The sequence below is a fragment of the Myiozetetes cayanensis genome, unplaced genomic scaffold (assembly GCF_022539395.1).
Source record: "Myiozetetes cayanensis isolate MyiCay16 unplaced genomic scaffold, myiCay2020 scf1, whole genome shotgun sequence".
Taxonomy (NCBI): Eukaryota; Metazoa; Chordata; class Aves; order Passeriformes; family Tyrannidae; genus Myiozetetes; species Myiozetetes cayanensis.
Genome location: NW_026086604.1, coordinates 18895875 through 18917414, shown reverse-complemented (window position 1 = coordinate 18917414; position 21540 = coordinate 18895875). Strand labels below are relative to the sequence as shown.

At 39.8% G+C, this 21540-nt stretch overlaps 1 protein-coding gene across 1 annotated transcript in view; it reads left to right on the top strand.

Annotated features, from left to right (window-relative positions):
* The window catches only part of FZD6 (frizzled class receptor 6), a 27039-nt gene continuing 5499 nt past the window's right edge, over positions 1–21540 (top strand). The window contains exons 1-4 of the mRNA XM_050317199.1: positions 1–62; positions 492–872; positions 15575–15771; positions 18296–19313. Coding sequence (XP_050173156.1) covers positions 693–872; positions 15575–15771; positions 18296–19313 — 1395 coding nt within the window. The 5' untranslated portion in view covers positions 1–62; positions 492–692. The remainder of the gene's footprint in view (positions 63–491; positions 873–15574; positions 15772–18295; positions 19314–21540) is intronic.

Here is a 21540-nt window from a genome sequence, read left to right as displayed (position 1 = left end):
GCCCGCCAGACGCCACATCCTGCAGGTGCCGCGGGGCGGCCATCGCGGAGGGGCTGCTGCCGGTGAGTGCGGCGGGCACCGCGCCGGGCCCGGCCCGTCCCGGAGAGCGGCGGCCCCGACCCGGAGCGGCGCCGCGGGGTGGCCGCCGGGAGGCGGATCCCGGTGAGGGGGTGGCGGGGGCGCGGCCCGGGCGTGGCGGGGATGCGGCGCCGGGGCCGCACCCGGCGAGCCCTGCTCCGCTGGGCCCGCGGGCGCCGCTTCCCAGGGAGGGGCTGGGAACGGGACGTTGGGAGCGGCGGTGGCTCCGGGGCCCGGCGGGAGCGGGGGCTGTGCCGAGCCGCGGCCCCGGGGGGTGTGAGGCCCGGCAGGGTCGCGGGGGCACCGGCCCGGCCCGAGCTGCCCTCTCGCTGCGGGACAGCGGGGAGCCAGGGCGGTCGTCCTCAGGTTGTTTCACTGCTGTTCACTGCTCTGCCCCGTCTTTGCACGTACAGGCTCGAAGAAGAAGGGATTTAGTAAAATCGCGGTCAACCAAAATGGGGCAACACCTAAAGCACCTGTGAGGAGTCTGAGAGCGTGCCTTACTGCCGTGCGCTGGAGCCAGCAGAGGAAGATGTGTGTTTTTATCCTTGTGCAAAGCTGGGCTGTCTAACCACTGAGCAAAGCGATGTGCTGAAATTGGAGATCCTGACAAAATGGGAGCACTTGTGTTCTCTGCGACTTGCAGTTTACTTCTAGCCCTGGTGCAAGGGCACAGTTTATTTACATGTGAGCCAATTACTATCTCCAGATGTTCAGGAATGCCTTACAATATGACTTTTTTCCCAAACATCATGGGACACTATGATCAGGACACAGCTGCTCGCAAAATGGAGGTAAGTTTTCTCCCTCGTACTGTAGTATGTAACAATTCTTTTTGTCATTAGGAAGTTATTTGGGATACCTGTTGCGCTTAGTGACAAAGGAAATAGTGTTTAGTGACTAGATATTTCTTAAAGTGTTTCAGAGTGTGCTTAGGCTTCTTGATTGTATAAGATCTGTGTAAGGGATCTACAGACTTCCTTCCCTCACCCCGCCTTGTATTAGAGTGGAAGAGGAAGGGGTGTAGCATAGCAATGGGGCTATTCAGAGCATTTTGGCACAGCTGATCACATAAGCCCAGGCACCTTACTGTTATACAGAGCAACTGTTGAAATGCTCTGGGGAAATGGCTAATGATATCCTGGCCTGCCTGAGCTCAGCGCAAAAATCGTATTTAGAAGTTGCTCATTGCACCTCTCTCAGCTTATATCTACTAAGGAGAGGCACCAACTTATTCTCAGTCCTATTCTCCATTACAGGTTTTGCATTCTAACAGGATGCTGAAGCTTCTGACTGAAAGAGCAACTTTGCTCTTTTTTTTTATTCTAACTCAAAATAAGCACTTTTCTTACCTGAACTGTGTGACTCCCTTGAGAATATGCTGCCTTGTGGAAAGGCTTTGCCGATAGCAATACCTGTAAAGGGCGAGAGCCTCTCTGGGTGAGAGGCTTGTAAAACAAGTTTTAAACCTGTTTTAATAATGGCTTTTTCAGTGGTAAGAGGAGGGGAAAAATCTTAACATAGGTCTTGAAAAGCTCAGTGTCTTCTGCTGTGTAGAAAGTGAAACACAAGTGACTTGAAATTAGGTTTCTGTTTTTTTAAAAAAATATATAGGTGGTATTGAAGGTGGTTACTATTACTAAAATATTATTTGCATACTCTTTACTGAGTTTGGAGGAGGAGCTTGGTTCAGTTGCCAAAACATGTTTTTAGTGTTGCTTGGGATAATCAGGATTCCCTGTTTGGCCTCCAGCTGCCAGCCTGGAATGGCACAGACTTTGGTCTTGCATTGGTTTTGTCAGCCCGGTGTAGATGTGTGGGAAATTCTGGTACTGAGTGTTAAGCCATCTGTATGCAAGCAACTGACGAACTGTGGGCTTTTAAATTGAAGTCAGGCTGTAGGCTTCAGTTGTGAACTGTGCTGTGCCTTCTCTAGTCGTCATTTGTCAGGAATGCTTCCTGCAGTGTCTACCACTTTATCTCCTCAGGTGTGCTGCTGCTTCTTACTTGGTGTGTCTTACTTGCAGCCGTTGAGCCAGCGTTTGTCAGTGTTTGTGCCTTCCAGTCATGGTGTTGTTAGGACAGAGAGACCACAGAGCCATTTTTATTAGGTTGCTGTGACTGACTTTTCTGAACTGTCAGTAACTCGTGCCTAGTGCATGTGCAGAGGGAGTTCCTTCTGGAAAGGGTTCATGGCTCACCTCTCCTTATATAGCTACTTAATAAAAAAATGTGTGGTAGTGAGAAGTTTTGTTGTTTTCCCTCTTTTCCATCTTATCAGCCTTATAACCACCTCTGACTACTGCAGTGGTTGATCACTACTTAGCCAACTGACTGGGTGGCTATGGAGAACAACAGTGTCTATTAGCATTTGATTTCCCTACCCTGTTTTGTTTCCTTCCTGTCACTGCTGCTACCTGGCCTCTAATTTGATATTCCTCAGTACTGTAGTGCTGTGCAGACATTTCTAAACTGCCTAATGTGTAGTGTTCTGCTTGCCTTTATTTGTGATCCAGTAGTGCTGATGGACTGTCTGGTCAAAGTGAATTTTTAAGACAACTGCTTTCCTGGTGAGAGGGTGAGGAAGTTTCCTCCCATTCTGTTTGTAGCTGGTGTCGAATCTGTTGCTAGTGGTTAGATTCAGAATGAAGATGGTGAGCTTATGGTGGTTCATTGCTGGGCCTTTTTTCTGAGAGACCAGTGTGTGCCAATACCACTTAACATGTTTTGGTGTGATTCTACATGGTCTCAGTAACAGCACCAGTATAGTTTGTCCGTAGTTGATTGCAACAGAGGACCTTCTCAGGATTTTCACAGTGTTCTACTTTTCAGGGGACTGTTGTTGATGTTGCAACAGGAGGAGAGGAGTTACTGACTGTTTAATTGGTGTTTAATTTCACTTTGCAGCCATAAGGAGGCAGTGGGTTGGGATGTGGAGGAGACTTCTGTTGTTTCAAGAGCTTGAATTTTTCTGTAATTAGCAGTTCAAAATTTTAACAGTACATGGGCTAAAACTTTCTTTTGATCCTCAGTAGGAATGCTTAAAGGCTTTGGTTTTTACTTCTATCTTGCTCTTTCCCCTCTCCTCCCCTCCCTACGGCCTGTTCTTAAGACTGGGCATGAGACTTACATCTTAGGATGTAAGGTCTCACTGGGTTTTGAGGCTGATACCCGCAGTATTTTTGCTCACTGTATCTTTAACTCTGAGTAAGCTGCTTAATCGTGAAATCTCAAGGCAAAGGGGAAAAGACTTCTTCAAGAAATCAGAAGTATTTTGTACAGAAAGAGCCTTGATGTTACACCAGTTTTGTGTTCCTATTCCCTTTGAAAACTTCTGGGGAGTGCTTACTCCCAAAAAGGATAAAATTTGCCAGGGGGACAAGTCTCACCTCAAGGTGAAGCTCACTCTCCAAAACCATGGTAACTCACGATGTCCCACTCTCAAGGCTCTACAGGTGTGTTCTGCTTCAGGGAGTGTTGTATTGCCAGAAGAGCTGTGCCTTGCACCAAAGTCTTCTGTACAGTTTTTCTGCTTTCTGGGAAGGTGTTAAATAGGTATTTCTGGATGGTGTCTTCATGGTAATCCTCCAGGAGAGGATGATGTGGAGCTACTATCTCGGGTGGCGGTTGCCCTACATGGTCTTTCAATTCTGCCTCATGTATCAGCAGTTCATAATGATGTGCTGTAAGCCAGAACACTGAACCACTGAGAGCAGGAAAATGACTAACTCAGTCTTAGGGCCTCTGTTGTGGATGTTTTGGCTAGTGATGATAGTCCCTCTGGAATCTTATTTTCTGCAATAAAAAAATATGTAATTTCCAGTTGCTCCTCCATTCACATATTTATTTAGTTAGTTTAATTCTGAGCTTTCAACTTTGCAGGCTGAGTTTTAGCTTCTTGAGTTTTACTTTATATTTGGATTAGTTCTGTTTACACAACAAGTGGTGATTTTAGGAAAGTAAAACCACATGACTTTGTGGTGTGAAGTTTTGTGTATGTTAGCTAAACAGCTAGCATTATTTGCAGATGTCTACCATATCTTTATCTCAAAGCAGTTTAACAGTAACACTGCTCATGTTACTACTAGTTCAGATTGGGAGGCAGAAGACCTAGGGTTTGTCTGATGAGGAAAATAGATGGACACCAGAAGATCTGGTTCATTACAGCTGTACTTAAATAGGTGTTAACTCCCCCTCGTGGTCATCCACAAAAGCCAAGTCACTTCTAATTCCAAAGTAATTCCTACTTTTAACTATGCTGGTTGTCAACATAAGGCATTATTCCAGCAAGGCAGAGAATATTACTGTGTTGTAACTTATGTTCATATCTCTTAATCTGTTCTGCTGCAGTTCTGGAATGTGTCCACAGGAGACAAGCCCTTAAGTGGGTAAGATCCACAGGTCTATAGAAGTACAAAGAAAAAGGCTTGCCACTGACTTTTTAAAGCAGGCTGGGGAAAACACTGGAAAATATCCCACAGAGAACAACAAAGTACCTCAGAGAGACTGGAAAAATGATTCAGGAGTGAGTTTTCCATTCACTTCTGAGTTCATGGCGATGTGCCAGAATATGTGTGTGCTTACATGGAGAGTTAAGTACAACTGGCTGCAGCAGTGGCAGAAATTTGTGTGAGAACTGGGGTCAGTTAAAACCATTTAGAGGGTTTAAGGAGTACCTTCAAAAGCTTAATATTTAAATGACGTGAGTTAAAATTTGTGATGTAATGGCTGAAGTTGCTTCCACTAAATACAAATTTACAGTTAATTCAATATAACAATACTTTAAAAACCTGGAAAACTGGTGTCTGCAAGTTTAAATTGGTACATGTATGTGTCTATGTGTGTTTGTATATACACATAGGAAGGAGGAAGCTGTCTACCTCTGTAGGCTGGGAGTTTTGGGGAAATAAGTACTATTTTCTAAGAAGATTATTACTGGGATATCCTGCAAGGTAGCACAGATGTGAATTTACTAAATTATTTTTGGGTTTTGTACTCTCTTGCTCTCAGGTGTTCCAAAGAAACATCCACCATCATTAGTTCTTACAGTGGTTCTTACAGCTGCACATTCATAAGCAGTTTTTGCTGATTCCTATGGGTGCAGTAAATTACAGCCACTGAAAAAGTGTTTGTTACCTTTAGTACTGAGGCCCTTCATCAAACGTGATTGGCTTGTGCAGATTGTCTGAAACCAGAGAGGGGAATGAGTGTAATCCTATCACACGGGCTTTAGGTGTATCTGGGAAATACCATGATATCCTGTTGTTGATCTGCACATGTCTGTCCCTTTCACGGTGCCCTGGCTAGTGTTCATGTGTAGCTGCTGTGGTGGTTTCTTAGTCTCCCTGTCCAGACTGCATCTTGGATTCCCCCTGCTCCATACTCTTACATGAGATGTGGTCACTGGCTAAACCAAGTGTGGAGTGACGGCCTTAGTCCAGTGGCTGTAACCTACCCCAGGAGGACACCTGTGGATGAATGGAGTCATGCAAGCTTCCCTGAAGCTATTTATATTGAGAAGGAAAACAGGAACAGATCTACTGAGATTGGGATTTCTTTGCCTTCATTGATGGGAGGCATTTAGGGCTTGGAAGCTGAGCTGACTGGGGGGAGCACATCATCCTTGGAAATGGGAAAAGCCAGCAGTGGGTACAAAGCTTTCAGACATAGGAAGGAGCAATTTCCAGATTGTCTTAGTGTTTTTAAGGAAGTGTATGTTGCCCAGTGGAGCATCATGAACTTTACATGATCATTAGCAAATCAGATTAGGTGGGACAAGTCTGCTGAGGGTGGTGTGGTGACCATGATTACAAAGGTCATCTTCACATATCTTCCTTTGAATAGTAGGCAAGTGGACAAAATAGTATAACATTGTGTGCAGCGGGTCCACCTCTTTTTTTCTCTGCTGTCCATGATTTGTCGAACTCTGTGGGATCAAGCAGCTTGTTAACAGCTCACATCCCATGCATTGGCCCATGGCAGCTCTGGCAACAGCAACTGGATTGTCTTACAGGCTTTGGTGAACCAGCAAGGTACGTTGGTGGACATCTTTGCAAGGCTCATGATGCTTATGTCTTCTACAAATCTAGCCTCAGAGTGGCAGAGGATTCTGATGTCTTCTTTCTGAAGAGAGCTTTGTGGTGTTTAGGTGTGAGAGATGCTGTTTGTCTGCAGTGCTCCATGGGTTATCAGCCTGTGTGAAGCTCAGGCCCCTCATCCCCCTTGTTGGATGCTGGTGGAGGTGGAGTGCAGGTTTTGTTTCCCATGTGCAGGATGGATGTGATGTTCAGGGTGACAGCTTGGCTACAAGATGTTGCCTATGTCCTCACTGATAAAGACCACAAAAAGCAAATGGTCCAGGAAAAGGCCACATGAGATGGGGGATGTGGTCAAATGTCCATGCTTTTCTTTTTCTAGTTTGACAGTGCAGTGATTAAATGTGACAATTTCTGAAACTAGTGTTGTGTCATCCCTTTAGTTCTCTACTCCATTCCAGAGGAGGGGGTGGGAATATCTGCACCACAAAACTTGGTGGCTTTTTTTCTCTCTCACTGTTGACTGTTGATTCACCAGCCCTTAGGGTTCCTTTGTCCCGCATTGCCTTTTTGGGTCTTTTCTGTGTATTGTGTGCATCTGTGATTGCTCTAACACAGTGGTAATTTGCTTGCCAGAGGAAGAGGTCCGTATGTCTGCCCTTGCTTGCTTTCTGCTTAGCTATTAAAAGAAGGGGAGGTGTGCATAGGAGTGTGTAAGTAGCTACTGTAAACAGGGGAGAGAGGGCTGGATAATCGGTCTTTGCAGAACAGAAAGGATGTCCTCTTACCAAAGATACCTGCTCCTCTAGATGAGAGCTTCCAGGGAGGAAAAAAAAAAGATCACCCATCTTTCCTGTACTTAAACTTCTGGTAGATCAAGTTCTTCCAGAGAATAACCACATCCTTCCAAGTTTGGCCCATGCTGTATTCCCTGGAGGGCTTGCACAACCAGATTTCTTTAGTCTCAGCAGCTACTGCCACAAAGCACTTAGTGGCCAAACTCTCTGCGTACTTATCCTGTATACAAAAACTAAAAGCATTTTTTTGGAGAGGGACTGTACCCATCCGGCCTCATGGTGACCTGGCAATATCCATCTGTCCAGACCCATGTCCCAGCTGAATATTGCTTCACGTGAGCTAATGCTTTTGCAAGTGCACCATTTTAAGAATTGAGTTGTGTGTGAGATCTCTCTAGAAGTACGTATAGAGCTTCAAACTAAACATTATATGCCCACAGATCATAAGATGAAAGAGAGGAAGAAAAGGTAGCCTGGAGTTTTTAAAACAGGAGAAATAGGGAAAATAGAGGGGAGGGGAGGAGCACCAAAATAATGCTGTGGGCTAACAGTAAGGAAACACTATCTGATACAGGCATTCAGAACTGGGGTGTATCTCAAAGAGTGACCATCTGGAAACGGTGAAAGCAGAAGACAGAGGTAAGAATGCAGGTGCTGTGGTAGATGACTGCAGCTTCATGGGCTTCAGCATAGTCAGATGACTTGTGCATGCCTGGCTGACATCACAACAAAAGTTGGTATTTTTTAAGGTGGTTTAAATTTTCAGTTAAGATTGCTTAAAAATGCATGAGGTAGGCAAGAAAGAAATGGTGCAGGTTTGCTACTCTGGTAAGTTGGGCGGTGCTGTTCTGCTGAAGTGTGTCTCCAGATTCACAGAGAGGAGTGGAAGCATGAATCTGCTCTGACTCTTCTGGAACCAGAGCAGTAATGACTTCTACTGGAATTTCTTTTGGAATAGGGGGCTTTTTTAAAGATAATGGACAGTTTATAAATATTGTTGTAGGAAATCATCTACATTGAATTCTGCACAGAAGGTTTAGCAATAAATCCATTTACTTCTGTAATGTATGGCAAATACATGGATAATTTAGGATTGAGTTTCTTCTACTACCACAGTTCAGATATAATGAAGCTCTGTCGAGACTTCAAATGTTTGAGAGCCCACAGTGTACTTTCTTCAGTTAACTTGTATTTGTCTGTCTGTTATGCTCTGTATAGTATACATAAAACCTAAACCAGATACAAAGTAGAATTGAAAACTTTGTATAAATAGTTCAGTTCTGTAACACTTGGGAAAACTTTCTCATGTTTGTTATGGACTGTAAATTGCAGAGGCTGGAATATCTATAATTTAGGTCAAGCTATAATTTAGGTTAGGACCAAAAAATGCAGTGAAGTTTGGTAATAAGCTATTTTGGAAAGTATTGGGAATACTTGTACGTTAATTTGCTTCAGAATAACTTCTTAGTGAGATGTAATATTCCTGTTTTCATTCTTTATAACCTTTATTACAGTTATAAAAGATACAGATATATGTATTTTTATTTTACACGTAAAATACTTAGAGGGGAAGCATGTGACTATGTTGTTCTACTGCTTGCTAGATCCCTGTGTGGGCCATTCACTTAGGAGTTGGATTTGATGATCCTGTTGGATCCCTTCCAACTCAGAATATTCTGACTGTATACAGTTAATGCAAAACAGTACAGAGTTTATAAAAGTAAAAAGCATAATAACCTTCTTTGTCTTTCTGTGTCTGTGTTTGTTTATACTGTCAATGGCAAGTTTAGTGCCCAGGTGTGGTGTGTTGGAGTAGTTTTTTGGAGTTTGTTTTATTTTTCCCTTAAAGTTCATGAGTGCCTTGCTGTCCTACTGACCTTTGAAAAACCTTTCCCCACATGCCTTATTCCTTACCCTGGTTGGATTTCTGATCAATATTCCCTTCAACTTTGAAAAGCTAGTATGAAAGTTCAGACCTGAATATATATATATATGCACACACATATATGTGTGTGTGTATGTATATATGTATATATATATATATGTATATTTATTGCAAGTGTAGGGGTGACTGATGGTGAAGAGTTTGCAGATACATTCGTTCTTGTTGCAAATATATTGAACATTTAGATGATAAGTAATTCAGCTCCCTGAGCATTGCCTGGGTAGTTCAGCTTGATGAAGTGATTAAGGCCCACCAAGCAGGGGCACCTGGCTACTCTCTGGCCAGTCCCCGAGCCTCTGCAGTTTACAGCACGGGATTTTTTAAGATCAGCTGCCATCCTACTTTGCCCTCTAAACCGCGATGCCTCAGGTGCTGGCTGGTGGGCAGCTCCTGCCCCACGTGGCTGTGGGAGGAGCGGACTGCTGGGAACAGTCTGGCTTATCAGCTGTTGCACGTTGAGCTGTCCCCACGCTTTGTTCAGAACCCTTTGAAAGGCCAAGTACATGTTTTGCCTTTGCTGTTCAGCTGAAGGACAAAAATAGGCTCATATCTTTGCAAACATCTTTTATTGCAGAGCAGCATTGTTTGGCCCACTTGCTTGTTTACTATCTTCTTCTTTCTCTACATCACCCCGACCCTCTGCCAGCTCCTTAAACTCCGGATTTTCCTTGAGTAGGAAACTTGAACTATTTTGCTTTTTAAACTACAGAGCAACCTACTTTGTACTTTGACAGAATGCTTCATTCTTACTTATGTAAATGTTAAATTGATTACATCTTAAATATGTTTGACAAGCTTTTAAATTAAACATGACTTCATATGCCTTTATTGTATTGTAAAAGCTGTAGAAAGTATTGCTGCTTGTTTAAAAGCAGCTTATTAAAAGTCAAATTCATGTGCTTTTGATTTTTTTTACCTCTGCCAAATTAGGATGCACTAATAATGTATATTAAACTTATATGTATTCAAATTTATAATGTATATACTTTATATATTAATATCTAAAATATTTTGTTCCTATCAGTGAATTTTAGTCCTGAAAACTTTTGTTGTTTTACCTATGTGATTTTAACAGAGTTGAGAAAATACAGATTATGACTGATACCTGCTGCTGCCAGCAGTAGTTGATTGTTACCCACAACTCAGGTAGGGCCCCCAGATGAGTTCATACCATGTTCCTTGGTAGTTTAAAGGATGGTTGACATTACACTACCTTTCATGAGCTGCACCCATGTTTCTGTTTTGCAGTTCTACTGTTAAGTAGCAACTTTTAGCAGGCATGTAGCATCAAGACACAGACACTTAAACTGCCTTGACCTCCTGCAAAATCCTTGCATACCAAATTAAAAGTGTCTTTAACTTGCCTTTGATCTAAATCCATCGATGTAACTTCCAGTAGGAAGAACCTACTCTTTTCTCAACTTTCTTTTGAATTTAATTGAACTTGAAAATTTCATCCTTCATTTAATTTCGTGTGTTGAGATGTTTATTTATCATGACTTAGTTAATTGTGCATGAACTAGAAGTCAGAGATTCTTGGCAGGTGATTCTCTGTGACCATCAGCAAATTGCCACCCTTGCCAGCCCATCTAGGAATTATATGAAGGCATTAATCTCTCTGGGTGTGATGCTAATCTTGTTTGCATCCAGTCCAGAATAACTCTATTGTAACAATAGTGTAGGATTAAATCAACCGTGCCATACTTGTTCTGCTGTTTTTAATTGAAACAGATTATCATTGTAAAAGTGACTAAAGATACTGTGAAGATTGTTAGTGTAGTTCTGTGAATATAAAGAGCAATTACTGTCTCTCACTCTGAGACCATTTATGTGCACTGTGATTGACAGTGGCTGTATTTCCTAACTATCACATCTGAAAACATACATGTATACAAATATATTTGGGTTAGGGCTTGTGGCTGCACTTCAATTCTCTAGTGACCCTTACTGGACAGTAAGTGTGTTTGTATGTACTGTAAATTATTAATAATTAATTTTTAATTGTTAATCATTAAAGTGTCCTGTGAGGAGCAGGAGTTGAACTTGGTGATCCTTATGCTTCCCTTCCAACTTGAGATACTCTGTGACTCTGTTCATTATTTGGGTAGGTGTTACTTCCTGTAAAGCAGATACCTAGTTTCATAAATAACAATGTGTATCTTTAATATAGGTAGGAATCTCGGGTACATAGTGTAGTGTAATTGTAGAAATACAGATTTAAGCCTGCCTTTGCTTCAGAGACTGAAAGACACGGTTATGTAACGAACAACGTTGTAATGTTGTTGCTTTAGGTCACAAGATTTGTATCAAACCAAGAAACAGGTGACATTGCTTAGCACTGAGACAGTCGATGTCTGTCCTTGTTTAACTTAATAAACCTCAGTGTTAACTAGGTTAACTAAGCTAAACGTTTTAACTTGTAGTTAGACCTCAGGGCTTAGGAAAATAGGTTGTTACTCTCTTAGATACCTGTCTCCAGTGGCTGAGCAAAGGCTCTAATCCTCTGTATGTCTCAGCAATTCAAGATATTTCCTGTCTCTTACAATCGAGGTTTGCTGTGGCTGATTGTAACAAAGACCTTGATATTTCGATCCACTGTTTTATATATTATGTAAGTATCTCTGTGACATTAATCAGCAGAGTACAGAAGAGTATTGTCACCTACTTGTTTAGACATATCTTGGTAATTATCATACATCCCAACTCCAGAGACCTGTCTGATCATCTCAGGTAATGCTTTTCTCTAGGATAAAACTGAGATGAGCTACAAGAGAGCATATTCAGTGTCTGCCTGGAATAATGAGCTTGTTTTTCCTGTGTCTTGGAATTGTAAGCCTGCTAAGCACAAAACAGAAGCATCCTGAGCACAAGATACACATACAGTTCCAGAGTGCAGTTTACTTGTTGGTAGAGCTCGTTTAAGCACATGTTTGCACCTAAACGTTTATTCTGTATTTTGTAACACTTATTTTCACTTGTCTTAGTTGTTTGTAGGACCACACCATAACTGGATTTCTGAGGTAATTTGGCTTTGCCTCTGGAGAAAATAGAACATAGACACACCAAATTAGAATTTACTAAGTAAGGTGTTGGTGTTTTGTTAGTGGAAAGTTTGCATCCCATAGTCCTCAGTTCTTCACTGATACTGCTTGAGGCAGTGCCCCTTCTGCTGTTAAAGACATCATCTTTGACTTTACAGTTGCTATTAGTTTATTGGTTTAGGTTTTGGGTTTTTTATTTGTTTGGGGGTTTGGTTGATTGGTTGGTTTTAGATTGTTACTGTATTCTAGTTTGCCCTATGTTTACTGACTTTTGTTTCTCATTGCTAAAAAGATGAGAATTTTTATTTTAGGACTTATATTAGCCATGTGAGGCTCCATTTCTGGTTTTTAAAGAGTCTGTCTTCACTCTATTTTTAGCACTGCCATCACCAAATCTGCAGATTTTCATCTCTTCTTCATATGATAGGGCAGTGATTGCTAATGCTAGAAATGCTAAGTGCCCTCGTTTCCTGGAAGAGCCAATTTTGTTTGATTGTGCCCATGGGCAGATCCTGAACTTCCTGAAGAGAGGAGGACTATGGTACAAGCTTCTGAGTTTAATCCCAGACTTGCATACTCAGGACACCAGTGTGTGTGCATGTGTGCAGCTTACCCAGCTAATCACTTGGATAAAAAATAGTTTGTCGCTGGGACATCCATGGTTCAGATAAAGTGGTCTCGAAGCAACTGAATTTTACTATCAATGAGCTTGTGATCTTGCCTTTATACTTTTTGTTTCCAAGCGATGCAGCTGGGGGAGAAAATACTTTGGTTTTGGTAGGATTTTGCTTTTATGGTCCTTCAGGAACTGCAGACAAGCTATTTTCTCTGATGAAAGTTTTCCAAATTGGCTAACTGGAAGTGAAGCCCGCATTTAAAGCTATCTAATTGTTAGCAAAGTTCCAGACACGATTCCCAACCACTTCTGCTGGTCTTAAATGGTAAAAGTAAGCTGTTGCTGAAAATAAATCTGTATTTTACAAATCCCATTTGTGTGTGCTCGAGGCAAAGTTTTACATCTTATAGAGGTTTTTGATTGAGGGAACTCATTGGCTGCAAAATCTGTTAGAGTTTTTTAAGGGACTCAATATGTTTGTTGAAAGGGGCAATTCAGACAGTATGTCATACTTCAGTTTTCAAAAAGGTTTTGACATGGTCATAACCTATGTGTTTTTTTAAGAAACTCTGCTGGTAACCCATTGGGGACTTTATTTTCCAATGCCTGCCTGCCTAAGAAGAAAAGTAGGAATAAATAAATATTTTTTCACAATAAGGGTTGATAAATCATGAGCTGATAGTTTCGAATAAGTAGCTAGAGGGGTTCCCCCTACTTATCTGTATGGAAACCTCTGATACACAGCTAATTCATTAGATGGACCTAGAAGAGGGATAGGTAATAAATTTGCTGAGAAAACAAAATTGATGAAAGAATTGCAGAAAGGTCTTCCGCTAGATTGAATGGGACAATAAAATGGTAGGTAGGATTTGGGCTTGGAAAATGCAGAGTAATGTGTATAGGGAAAAAATTACTCCCAGAGTAATAAGTATGAGGAAAAGTAACTCCCACTATCTGTACAAGTGGGTGGGCACAGTTATAAATTGGTTACTGTCACTCAGAAGGAGTGTTTGTCACTGTACAAATGTGAGGTCAGTGTTCAAATGTAGTGAAGGTAAATAGAAGGCAAAGTGTAGTATGAAAGGAATAGAAATCAAAACTGAAAGTATTACTATGCTAATGTATAAATAGATGGAAAAAGCAGAGTGCAATCTGTTAGCTGTTTGTCAAAACACTAATTAGTTTGCAAAACCAGGAGTTACAATAAACAAATAAAATGCAGTATCTTTCAGCGGTGCCTGCTTACTACTGTAATATTTTACAAAAGGTTTAAGTTTACATGGTTGAAAAAGGGATTAGATGCATTTCAGCAAGAAAGGTTTGTCAGTGTCCTTTCAACACAGGGGTCATGTTATAACCTGCAGCTTGTTTCCTAAACCATTGGTTGTAGGAAACGGGGAGAGATGTCACATTGTTTTATTAAATCCCCTTGTTACCAGACGAGGTGAGAATGGGATGCCCAGCTAAATGGTCTGACTTGGGAGGTTGGGTTGTGTTTTCAGAACATCAAACTTCTTGCCCTTGTGTTCTTACTTTCAGGTGTCAAAAGGTAAGTATTTTTAGCAAGCTGAAAGAAACACTGTAAAAACAATTCCTCTTGGCAGCTGAGTCCTTGGAATTCTACTCTGATTACAGTACAGGCTAAACATAGCTTTCTTCCTAAAAATTTGCATTTTTCAACCTATCTGTTAAGGTGGGTTTGGATTTAAATAAACAGTGTTCTTTAAACAGCAGTGTTTAGCCAATGGCAACATGCTTTAGTGAAACTCTTGGAAACATTTTATTTTTGCTTGTCATTGTCTACCTCTGATATACCATTATGTAGTGATTCTTGTGGTATTTTAGCTTTTAAGTAGCTTTATACAACAGAAACTCTATTAAAATGGTAAAGGTTAGTTTTGTGCCCTGACTTTCTTTACCAGCCAATGCTTTCTTTATACTCACTTTCTGTATCAAAGGATCAAGCTTACAACACATAGTTGTATTAACTGTGTTGGAAAATACTATTTAAAAACTGTAGATTGCTTATCAAAAGAGCTGGTAAAATATCTTTGTAGGTGAAGTTGTTTTCATAGATGTAAATATTGTGTTTTTAAAAAATTCCTACTTTTCTAGAGAAGATATTTCTGTTTTACTGAAATCTGTGGAAGTTTTTGACTGGCAGCCCAAAAATTGCTCTAGAAAAATACTTTTTATCAACTGAGATGGACTATGGGTGACAAAAAGGAAGAATTGGTAACAATCAAGACAGAAGTGAGGATGCTGTTCTGGACTCAGAAGCACTTGCAAAAATGACCAACTGGTTTGTCTGAAATTTGCACACATGGTAGTATTTTGACTAAAACAATTTTCCCTATTAGTAAAACTTAAAAAATGTAGAGAAGGAAGGTTGGGATATTTTTCCCCTTAAAAACCTCTCTGACTGTGAATAATGAATTGAATGCATTGGGCAAAAAAAGGTGTTAAATTTCATTCTATGAATTCTCTAATAAGAACAGTCATCAGTTACTGCAGTCATGTTGAGAGAGATTTGAAATGAGGTGTTTCAAAAATGAGAAATAATGATATTTGGATCTCATTAATCAAAAAAACCCCAAACTTCTACAGCATGAGAGAAGATGAGTACAACACAGCACTTAGGACTGAAAATGTAATCTAACAGGAACTACTGGAACAGACACACCTTTAAAAATCTCAGGGCACTTAATTAGAATCTAACTGGTGTACAAAGGAGCTCAATGTTTTACCCTATTTTTAAAAAATCTTGGGCTTTCACAATACCTTTCAGATTTCTGATGTTGACAAGTAGGAAAAATCATGTTCAAAAATCACAGATTGGCCAAGATTCCTGGGGCAAGGGCTGGGCTGGAAGTGCTAATGGAGCTTCTTGCTGCTCACACCAGTGGGTTTTGCTCTTTCGCAATTGCTGAACAAACACTATTTTCTAGAATCTTTCCAAACCTACAGGGGATCAAATGTGAGCCATAGTGATGAAAGTTAGTTTTAATGGCTTAAATTATATTTTTTTAGATTGCTAACCAAAGCCTTTTTCTTCCCTGTAGCCTTTTCTTATTCTTATGAATCTTCACTGTTCACCAGACGTCCACACATTTCTGTGTAGAGCCTTTGTCCCTGCCTGCCTGGATCAAATTCATGTGATTCACCCTTGTCGAAGCCTCTGTGAGAAAGTGTATTCTGACTGTAAGCAGTTGATGGACACTTTTGGAATTGCATGGCCTGAAGAGCTGGAATGTACCAGGTGGGGTATTTCTCATATTGACAGGTGGTGGGAGTGGTACTTCCATGTTTGACCTGGACTGAGTTGAAAATCTGAGGCAGAATGTTAAATATCACCTTGCTGTAACCTCCTTATTACACTGACCCTGCAGTGTTCATGCACGGGACCATTTCTTCATTAAAACTTTTTCATTGTTCAAATCATCACCTGCATTTCCTGTGTGTGACTTTTTTTGCAACAAAGCTCTGCAACAGTTCAGTATTCAGATCCCTGCAAAAGGAAGCTTTTTTACTATAAATTTCTGAAAATTTAAAATATTATATGTTACAGCATGGATTTTGCTTTGGTTTCTGATCTCTCATCTAGGAGTGATCATGCTTACTTCATTAGGGAGTTTAGAGGGAACTGCTCGTAAGATAACGAAATACAGAATATTCTGTATTTGAGCAGATAAATAATAGAAGAATAAATTAAATAGTAGAAGCCGTATCTCACTCCAACTGCTTAAATGTGCAACCTTAGTCTTGTGTTGCTTTTCCTCTACTGCAAAACCCTCTCTTTTAAAATTTCAGTTGTTTCTCAGAGGTGTTCGTGTGTCTTTTTCAGATAGCTAATACAATATTTGCTGAAAAGATGTCTATATATTTTAAATGGAAACCACTGACAGCACTCCAGTGCAATCTTCTTGAGATTATGACCTTCAACTGTGGATATTTATAAATTATTAAGGCCAGATTTTTTTTAACACACATCAGGTCAAGAGGTACAGGAAAGGAGCAGAGACTGGAAACTCAGTTTTTCTAACCCCCATGCAGTTGGTAATCCATGATAAGGCTGAGGGAAAGTGGGGACAGTAGTCCTATGCATGACCTGTGGTAGAAATGAATATTGGAGTGAATGTGACAAGTGGCATTAATGCCATTTCCTGTAGTTCTGCAGAAAAATAGAAGTTGTGGGGTTTTAAAACAAGAAGGCATCAACTTCTCCCGTTCTGTTGTGAGCTTCTGTGCAACAGTAGTGCCCTGAAGGGGCACAGCAAATATCTTCAAGGATTGTTTTGAAAAGTCAGGAAAAATACAAATTAATCCAGTTATTCAAGATGTGATATTTTAAATCAAATCATGTTTTTTTGCAGGATTTACTGCAGCTTTAAATTATTTTATTACTGCTAATATTTACTGAAAATGAAACTTCTCTGTTCATATGTGATGTCTCCCTGGTAGCCAATACTGAGAAGTCTGTGGAATGCAGGGTGTTCTTAGAGCAGCAGAGATCCTGCTGCTGCAGCCTGCTGGCATGAGGATGGGAAGTAACTGGAATACTGAGATTCACACTTCTGTATTCTTGCAGACATACATAATGCCAATTAAGACATGGGTGAATGTGTCCATGTATCCTGCTCTGGCCTGTGGTTAATGAAAGAATCTGCCACAGAATCAGTTTTCTTCATTAGTTTGGATTTACTTGGACAGCATGATAATGCAGAGAAACGTAGAACTGAAGGAGTTTTTAGCTCAAGCTGAACTTGCAAAGTGAATTGAGGGACTCTTGTAATAGTGTTTGACAAGGACTGTTGAGATAACAGAATCTTACTTTAAAAGCTAGAATGCAAAACTTGTTCTATTTAAATGTGCACTTAAACTTGGAATGCATATGAATCCCAATGTGAGTAAATGCTGACCTGCTTGAGTTATATAATCTAGTCTGTAGATGTCCAGCACTGCTAATATGATATTATCCATGTAAAAAGATCACCTCTTGTGTCCAGTTAAACCCTGCAGCAATTGAGTCTTGAGCAGTTTTTAAATTAATATCATAGAGCTATCAAATTGCTGAAGTATTGTTAATTTTTTACAGTGCTTGTGTTTTCTACTTATATTTTTTTCAGTTAGGTAGTTCATTGTTGCTGACAATAAAATAGCAGTATAACACAAAAGAATTATAATAATGATTGCATACTAGACATCAATTAATGATGCCAACCTTCTTCCCTGATTGATTGAAGCTCACGTTTTGACAAGATTTTTGCTGTCTTCAACAGTCTATTGTTATCCAAATTTAAAAAAGAACCCTACTGTAAATATTTTATATAATATGTAAATATTATATATATTGTATATATATGTAAATTGTATAATTGTATAATATGTAAATACTATATTATATATAATATATATATTATATATAATATATATATTATATATAAACTGTAAATATATATGTAGAAGTTCAGTAGAATTTAAAAGAATGGTTGCAATTTGAGTAGTGTTTTATAGCTTATGAAACAACAGCTAGAGAGCAACAGTTAAATAAATGTGTTTGAAGTTCTTCTAAAATGCAAATATTTGAAGTTTGGTTTTTATAATGCCATTGATTTTTTTTTTCATATGAAAATTTTTATATGAAAATTTTCATATATTGCACATTTGCATTATCTGTAAAATTTAACAGTGCTTAGGATCAGATTTTTTTCATATTTTTAAAAAGTAATTCTAGTTGAGAATGAGGGGTATTGAGATATTTCCTCTTCTGTTTATTTATTCAGACTGACTAATTGTGATGAGGCTGTTCCTGCCACTGCTGCTGTAACCACAAACGTGCATGGAACTCGGAAGACCCCAGGCCAGATCCGAAGGGATTATGGATTTTGGTGTCCCCGGCACCTCCACACTAACAATGGACAAGGCTACAAGTTTCTAGGGATTGATCAGTGTGCACCGCCATGTCCCAATATGTACTTCAAAAATTATGAATTGGATGTGGCAAAAAGCTTCATTGGAATAGTTTCAATCTTTTGTCTTTGTGCTACGCTTTTCACATTCCTGACTTTTCTGATTGATGTTAAAAGGTTTAGGTACCCAGAGAGACCGATCATATATTACTCTGTCTGTTACAGCATAGTCTCTCTGATGTACTTTATTGGGTTTTTACTTGGGAACAAAACTGCCTGTAATGAGGCAGATGATAAGTTAGAAATTGGTGAAACAGTTGTTCTTGGCTCCCAAAACAAAGCCTGTACTGTCCTTTTCATGGTTTTGTACTTTTTCACTATGGCAGGAACTATTTGGTGGGTGATTCTTACAATCACTTGGTTCCTTGCAGCAGGAAGAAAATGGAGCTGTGAAGCTATTGCACAAAAGGCCATGTGGTTCCATGCGGTTGCCTGGGGAATACCTGGTTTTCTAACCATTATGCTCCTTGCGATGAACAAAGTTGAGGGAGACAATATCAGTGGGGTTTGCTTCGTGGGTCTCTATGATCTGGATGCCTCTCTGTACTTTGTGCTTTTGCCGCTGTGCCTTTGCGTGTTTTTCGGTCTCTCTCTTCTCTTAGCTGGTATTATTTCTTTAAATCACGTGCGCCAAGTCATCCAGCACGATGGCAGGAACCAGGAGAAGCTAAAGAAATTCATGATCAGAATTGGAGTTTTTAGTGGTTTATACTTGGTGCCACTGGTAGCACTTCTTGGATGTTATGTTTATGAACTGGTGAACCGGAAAATCTGGGAAACGACTTGGGTGTTTGACCACTGTGACCAGTACCATATTCCTTGTCCTTATCAGGCAAGTAACGGTTTCCTTTATAAATAATACTGTAAAGTTAACTAACAAAACCCCTTATGCATCACTGTATCTACCATGCAGTTATTAAGTTATTTTCACATTAGTAAGTTATTTTCATGTTCAAGAACGTGAGTGGAGTGGTTAATTCCTTTTTAAGTCAAAATCAGTGGAATGATACTTTTGCTTTGAATTGAATTGGTAGTGCTCAGTAATTAAATTCCAACTCACAGCTCTTAACAGAATATATAACCTCTATGATATTTGAACTGCATGTTACAAATTTGCCTAGGATCATTCTTCACAATATTTGTTCCTAAAAGTAGTTGCTCAGTACTTGGGTGCCTAGCTCAGTATCAAAGTATGTAAGTTGAATTTTCATCAATTTCAGTTAAAGCTGAAATAGTGATTTGTGAAGATCCAGACTAAACTCAATTTTAAATGCTGCTTATAACCAGCGATTTAAAATCAATTTTGTCTTTTTTTTCTTCAAAATGTAGAAAAGTAAAACACTTGAAATAATGGAACAAATTTCCACAGTACTTATCATTTGCAGACTGATTTTCAGAAATGCAAAGAAGTCTTTATGTAAACCAAACAAACAAATAGCAAATAAAAAAAACCTCAACAGCACTTTAAATTGTGGAGGTGATTGTATTTAACATTTGACTCCCTAAAACTTCCTTGGGAAAGCTTTTAAATTGAATCTACCTGTGTTCAGTGCTCTCTGTGGATTAAAATCTCTTGCAGTTGCCAGGAGTTTTATATTACAAATTACTTAGAAGTAATTTGTGGTTTGTTTCTTTCTATTTAAGAACAAACATACAAGCAAACATCACCAAGAGAAATGCAAGTGTCTCATGTCATCTTTCTTTGCATTACACTTACCATCTCTGTTTTTGCTGCAAATAAATATCGTTAAAATGAGGAATATAAACACAGGCGTTATGAATTATGAGGGTTGATCTCCTTACATCCTTAAACTTATTAAATTATTTATTATCCTCTGGATTGAAGTCAGTGTAAGCTGACAGTAGCACAGTTCACAGACAACTTGGTTATTTGTGCTTCCGATACTGTTTCTTAACAAGTATATTTTGACTTCAGTGGGTTTTATTCTGAGCTCCGTATCAGCCTAAATGGTTCAGAATATACAAGGCTGAAAACAAGACGTTAAAAAAAATAAATCAACAAAATTATTTTGTAGCGCTTAAATATAACAGCTTGGCATAATAACACAGGAAAGAGCATGTATTTTCATCGTTTAATTAGCCTTTGGAAAGAAGAAATAGCAGCAGGAAATGTTAACAAAGATCCGTTTTATGGGATCTGTCCCTATAACAGAGAGTGTGTGCTAATTGTGAAGTAGCTTTAAGTGGCGTGCTCAGCTTTGGCTTGCCTGAGCTGGCTTGTAGACTTTTGTTACATTGGCCAGATCAAAAGCAAATGAAAACAAACTTCAGTTTAAGTGGCTAATGTTACCTGCCTAATAAAAATAGTGACTTTCATAGATGGGCTGGCAGATAAGCCAGGTAATGTAAATTAAATTTGCAGAATGGGAGCAGAAGATAATGATCTCTTATGGAGTTAAATGTCTTAGCTCCTATGATACAGTTCTGCAAATAGGTGGATTAATTTTGCAGTAAACAGAAAGCTACTGTGCAGTTCCCTGCGGCTCCTTGAAGATGCTGTCTAATCTGATTAACTCCCAACTAATCCTTCCACTACCTGAAGGGAGCCTACAGGAAGGATGGAGAGAGACTTTTACAAGGACATGCAGTGACAGGACAAGGTGGAATGGCTTTGAACTGAAAGAGAGTAGGTTTACATTAGATATTAGGAAGAAATTCTTTACTTTGATGGTGGTGAGGCCCTGAAACAGGTTGCCCAGAGAAGTTATGGATGCCTCATCCATGGAAATGTTCAAGGCCAGGCTGGATGGGGCTTTGATCACCCTAGTCTAGTGGAAGGTGTTCCTGCCCATGGCAGGTGGTTGGAACTAGATGGTCTTTAAGGTCCCTTCCAACTCGAACCATTCTGTGATTCTGTGGGTGTGATTCACTGACTGTTTCTTTTAAGTTGAAGGGATAAATCTTATACATACATACTCACCTCTGAAGAACATGTTTATTAATACTAGTGCTCCCCAGATTACCTTTCCTTGCAATTTAAAAGAAAAATATTTGCTTCTGAAAAATCTCTAGCGTGTTCAGCTGTAGACATGAACCAC